Below are 6,000 nucleotides of genomic sequence, written 5' to 3'. Positions count from 1 at the left end.
TGCTGCTCACACACTGCAGTGATACCCATGGCCCTCGGCAGATGAACCTCGATGTTGCCCAGTGAGGACAATGGAGGAGCCTGGAGGAACTGCAGCTCCAGCGCATCTTTGGTCCCGGCTGCCTCAGTGTCCTGAGTCATTGAAGTGTTTCGCCCCACGGCCACTTTGCCGTTGGGGAAGAGCCAGAAGTTGCGAAGCTGGCAGGAGCCTGCTTTTCCGCCGTGCAGCGCTCAGTGGGTGCATTTACTGTATTTCTGATCGCGCCTGCTACAGATTTAGAAGAGGACTGCCGCCCGCGGCTACTGGACCAGGCGGCACCGCGGAAATCTCAGAAGTTATACTTCAGTGGTACCTTTTTGCACAGACCATTTCGCAGGCAATGTACCAGTCACTAGAATAAGAACGAAGTCTCTGCTCAATTTAAATCGTCTACTGCAACTTTGACCCCTGATCCTTCCAAGCATTGCTTACTGTTCCATAATTGTCCGGCTGAGAAATTTTACGCTGATCTTGAAACTCAGACAGGCTTCCAAGATAACACCTTTAAGTCAAAGCCTCAGATCGCCGCCCCAAAATGACTCTGGCGGAAGCGAGCTGAGAGCTGGCGGAAGGGGCGTGCCTAACGGCTGCCTTCCTATTGGGCGGCGCGGTCCGTGTTGCGCATGCGTAGCCTGTTTCAAACCCTGGAGTGCGCGGGTGGCTTAACGTGTAGCGGGTGGGGCTCATGGGCGGGGTCTTCTGAAGCGCGCCCTTGGCGGCTCGGGCCCCTGGCGCCGGTTGCTGGTCCTCTCCCGGGCTTTTCTGGGCCACCGTCTGCTGCTAGCCTGGTGGCTCCTTCGGTGCTCGGCCTCCTCGCGCCATCGCCGGCTTGAGCTTCGTCTTGTCCGCCTGACGAAGCCGAGCGGGCCCGGAACATGGCGGTGTCGGGTCTGGTAAGCGCTGCTGAGGGCGGGACGGGAGGCGGCCGGGCCGGGCCTGGCTGGGCCCGGCGGAACCGCGAGTCTCCTAGTTGGAAGAGCCTCGCTGTGCCCTCCGGCCGGCGCCCAGGTCCTTTCCACCCGTAGCAGAAATGCACTTTTGATCCTGTCCTGCTGGTCTGGAGAAACCGGCTCCGTCGTGTGCCAAGTGTGTCTTGAAAAACTGTGACGTTGTCAGTTGTCTTGTGGAGAAGTCGAGCCTTATTCGCATTTTGGGGTGTAGTGTTTCCGGCAGCGCCCCTTGATTCGTCCTGGGAAGGCGCCTGTAAGTTCAGAGGTGCGGGCTGCGGGAGACTGACACGGCTCGAGGTCCGCCTCTCTGACTTCAAAACTTAGCTGTGGTTACTATGACTACGAAACCCGCGTCTTTCCCTCTCTTCAGTTTGTGTTTGCTCATTTCACTCTTCTTTTAAGAAAAAAGCCTCGACGATCTCTCACTGTGTAAAGTTATGTGTTCTGTGTTCTGTACTGTATACTGTATACTGTACTGTATACGTGAAAGGATAGTAAAATTTGTGATCTGTACAAAGGACACGAACATTGTTTCCATTTTACATAATCACAAAAAACAGTAACCATTATGTTCGGCCTAAAGGAGACTAAAATTTACCAAATTTCTGCAGTTAAGTTTTTAAATTCGTGTTGTAATCTCTGAACTGTTTCAAGATGCCCATTTAAAAGGGGGAAGAGGAGTGGGGAGATAACCTTAGCCATTCCTGTACTTGAGTGGTTTTCAAGGGTGTGTGTGTGAATTGTGTCCCTAGGACCTTTTTAGTGAGGTCTGCAGAAATTTGTTTTGCAAGGCGGGAGTTGAGGTATATGGGGAGGCTGATAGCGCTGCAGGCCAGCTAATGGGGAGCCGGTGATGTTGGTAAGAATTCTCAGGGCACAGTACGGTCAGGAATCGGGCCACCGCGAGGAATCGTCCACCCGAAAATGACAGTGAATTTTGGGGGTTGACAAATCTCTGTTGTACAATGTTTTCTTTGAGGAAGATAGTCTCACAATGAATGGAAGAAGTGCAGACTAAAGCCAATTGAAGTCAAAGCTGGCAGTGTTTATTTTGAAGGTTAAACGTTCGTAATGTCCTTTTAAGCTTAGAGTTGGGGACCTCATTTGTTCACCACCTGCTTTCCAATGTGGCTAAGTGCCATTTGGCGTCCTAGTAGATGCTTAAATATGCCAAAGCATGAGTTCGGTGAAGTTGGTGTCCATCAGTTCTAAGATGGAAAGGGGGGATACAACCACTTAGGAAGTTTTTGGGTGAACTCTTAACAGTCTACTGTGAAGAGGCATGGTGGTGTGAGGTGAAAAGGGCACCCATGGTAGAAGGAACATGTTGAGTTAGCCTGCTGTCTTCACAGGATAGTGACTTGGTACAAGATGTCAGAGTCTCTGTGGGAAGGGTAACTGAAACCAGATGGTAGAGCTTTTGGATAGGGGTTTGGGAAATTTGAGACCAAGCAGAGTAAGAAGAGTGTCATGGGCGTTAAAAACTGTAAATGTTGATGCACCTGCAGAATGCTTAAAAGTATCAGTGTTGAAAGTCAGTTTTCATGGAGGAGAAAGTTCTAAGTACAGAAATTGTTGGAGAATAAGTTATAAGTACAGCAAAGACGAAAATAGGTTTCAATTGGAATTATAAGTATCTCTATTCACTGTAAGATTATCTTCCTCAAAGAAAATAGTGTACAATACAGGTCTGTCAATTGTAGGTTTCCAATATTGATAGACAGATGCAGGGAAATAAAAGTTTAATGGTGATGATGTTTATAATGTGTTCTCTCATTTGTCCACTGAAAGTCTGGAGAGCGGACAGCAGCTTCCTTGAAGCAGTGAATATACATGCCACCTAGTTCATGGTTTCTGAAGACTATTCTCTACCAAAAAGGGTTGGGGCAGGAAAAATAGAAGATGAGCCTAGACCAAATAGTGTATTTTGTTTGTTATTTCACGTATGCACAATTATATCTCAAATAATTGTATCATTAAAAATAGGGCTTAATAAACACTTCATTGTTTTCATTGTTAAGAGCGTTATTTTGTTACTACCTGATCTTCAACTAGAAAATTTCTTTTATAGTTTTTATAATTAAAAGATTGAGCCAGGTAGTCACAGTGGGACATATCTGTAATATTAGCACTTGTGAGGCTGAAGCTCAAGGATTGCAAGTTTTTCCTGCTCAGGCAATTTAGCAAGAACCTGTCTCAAAAAATAAAAGAGTCTTACTACGAAGACCTTGGGCTCAATAGCCAGTGCTGCTCTCTGCCCCTCAAAAGAAAATCAAAAACAAAAAGTCAGACCCAAAGTTTCTCAAATATTATCTTGACTTAAGTATCAGCATTTCTGTGTGTTTTATTTTTACTGTTACTCCCATTTCCTGCCTTATTGCTGGGAATAGATTTTCCAGAAGCATTTTAGATTTTTTACTCTCAATTTTTCTTGCAGTTTCACTCTTACATTCCTACCTATGGTTCTCTAATTCATTACTCTGGCTCTTTATGTCTTACAGATTTGGGAAATTTGATTGTACTGATACATTATCCTTAGGATATGTATATGTATGTATATATATATACATATATATATATATATATATATATATATATGTATATCTTTCCTCTTTGTTTTGTCTGGAGTAATTGTGATCAGAGGTTGGAGCTCTTGATGGTTATATTTTCCTCATCTTACTCTTCCATTTTTCTCATTTTTATTTAAGAAACACCTCAGCTTTATTTTAGGCAATCATGTTTTTCATTAATTTTTTTTGTTCTCCATTCAGTGTAGATAGTATACAGTTTTAAAAAGTCTAGTACTTCAGTTATTTCTTGAAAGTAATATTTCTTATGTTAAGTAATATTATTTCTTATGTTAAGAAATAATATTTCTTAAATAATTCTTATTTTTGGAATTTTCTTTCTACTCTTGACATTAGTTTTTTTTTTTTTGTCTTCTGTTGTAGAGATTCAAGTGTTTAGTGATTCCTTCAGATATTGGTCATATTTGAGATGGACAATAAGCACTAATTGGGAGGTCTGTATTTATAAGAATAAAACAAGCCTGGTCTCTTTCCATAGGTTTCATTCCCTTGTCTCACTCTGTATCCTTTAGATCTTGAGTTTCCCAGTTCTGTATCTTGATGACTTCCCCTGGAAAATAAGTTGCCTAATGCCTCATTGAGGAGTTGCCTCTGAGCTTTTGTTACTGTTAGATCACTACTGCTTTCATTCTGTTTTCTCACTTATCACTGTTCATCTGTTTTCCATCTTTTGGAAATTTGTTAAATTTGTTTACATATGATCATCTCTTCAATTTTTTTATTGTTGTTTTATAGTGCTTGTTCTTTATGGCTATTTTAGTGGACTGTTTCTATGAGGAAAGGATGTAAGTAGATATTATTAGTTAACCATCTTGAATGATTGGAAGCGAAGATAGATGTAAAAGTATGGTAGTGGGTAGGGCAGGTGGAAGAATAATATAATATAATATAAGATCAGCTTGAGGGAAGGGGTAAGGACTAGTACAAGAAAGGTTTGGAAATATTGCATATGAGGCACATTTCTTTTGCACTTGATTCAGAATTCTTTTTTATAGTATAATAGCGGGTGATTAAAAGATACTTAAGAAGTTTTGTCATTCCCATGTTAGAATGAAATTACATTGGAGATAAGTTGTATTTTATTATATTTTAAATAAATGTTTAAATTTTTTTTTTAGGATCATCTCAAAAATGACTACCGAAGAAGATTTTGCCGGCCTTCCAGGTGATTTTATAGTAAAGATAACTTATTTTCATCTTCAGAAAGTGAATTTTTGAGTGAAGGAAGCAGAAATTTTCACCTTTGAGAAAAATAATGATGTCTGCCCACTAAGAATAATTAATTTACTTACTTTATACTAAGAGAAATGTTAAAAAGTATTGACTTAGTGAAGTGAGAAAAGAAATTCAATGATAAAATGGTAGAATAGAAGCACTCATTCTAACCAAATGACAGTCATAGGAAAAATGTACTGTAGAATGGGATTGAATGGCAATGTTAGAAAGATGGTTTATTTTAATAGGGAAAAAGAAAAATATAATACCTGCTGTTATGCATTTGCTGGGTGCTTATTTGGGTCATTTGGCCCTTTTTTTACTTGGAAAATCTGTACAATTAAAATGTCTAATTGGATATTTTATAGTAATAAAATAACAGGATTGACTTATATATACAGTCAAATGAAAAAATTAACAGATTTATGTGTTGTGGATACTAAGGAACACCTTGAGTTACTTCATATGCATTACTTTTATAACTGAAGTATAATAGGACTGTTGTAGGTGAGGAAGTCTGTGAACTGTAACCCACAGACTGGTGACATAGGGTTTTTTTTTTTTTGGCTAGAAATCAAACACATGACCTCATACTTGCCTGGCAAGTACTTAGGCTCACTGAGCTAAATTCCTGGCTTGGTGACTTTTTTTTTGGTGGTGACATGTTCTTGTTTTTTTTTTTTTTTTTTTTTTTTTTTGTGGTGACATGTTTTGTAGCGGGTATTCCAGTACTGAAACATAGCCATGTCCATTTGCTTACATACTGTCTTTGATTTCTGTTGAGATAGAATGTCACAGTTAAGTAGTTGTGATAGACTAGATGGTATGCAGGTCTAAAATATTAATTGTCTGACCCTTTGAGCAAAAATTTCCCATCCTTGATCGGGGTGCATGTGAGAATTTTATTGTGACTGAAATTCTGTCTTTCAGGTAAGTAGTTAAATGTTATGCAACGCACATAGCACAGAACATTACTCAGAGAAAGAGAAACAGAAAGACATTAACATTAACATTTCAGGACCAATTAATTGTACTCATTCAAAAAAGTTTCTGTTTGCCGGGCATGGTGGCTCATGCCTATAATCCCAGTACCTGGGAGGCTGAGACAGAAGGATCCTTGCAAGTTCGAGACCAGCTTGGGCTACAGAGTGAGTACAAGGCCAGCATGAACTGTAAAATGAGACCCTGTCTCAAAAAGACCAAAAAAA

At 40.5% G+C, this 6,000-nt stretch overlaps 1 protein-coding gene across 2 annotated transcripts in view; it reads left to right on the top strand.

The window, feature by feature from the left end:
* The first annotated feature begins 707 nt into the window (after positions 1-707).
* Cenpc (centromere protein C) overlaps positions 708-6,000 on the top strand; it is a 79,998-nt gene continuing 74,705 nt past the window's right edge. Inside the window, exons 1-2 of one of the 2 annotated variants that reach the window (XM_013145836.3) lie at positions 708-932; positions 4,696-4,742. In XM_013145836.3, the coding sequence (XP_013001290.2) occupies positions 915-932; positions 4,696-4,742 (65 nt within the window). In that variant the 5' untranslated portion in view covers positions 708-914. Of the gene's footprint in view, positions 933-3,871; positions 4,012-4,695; positions 4,743-6,000 lie in introns of those variants that run through there. The other variant, XM_063240396.1, reaches the window with a different exon arrangement.

Source organism: Cavia porcellus, unplaced genomic scaffold (genome assembly GCF_034190915.1).
Source record: "Cavia porcellus strain 051 isolate PalLab524CR breed Dunkin Hartley unplaced genomic scaffold, mCavPor4.1 scaffold_30, whole genome shotgun sequence".
NCBI classification, from domain to species: domain Eukaryota; kingdom Metazoa; phylum Chordata; class Mammalia; order Rodentia; family Caviidae; genus Cavia; species Cavia porcellus.
Note: the sequence above shows the minus strand (reverse complement) of the source record. Positions and strands in the feature narration are given on the sequence as shown.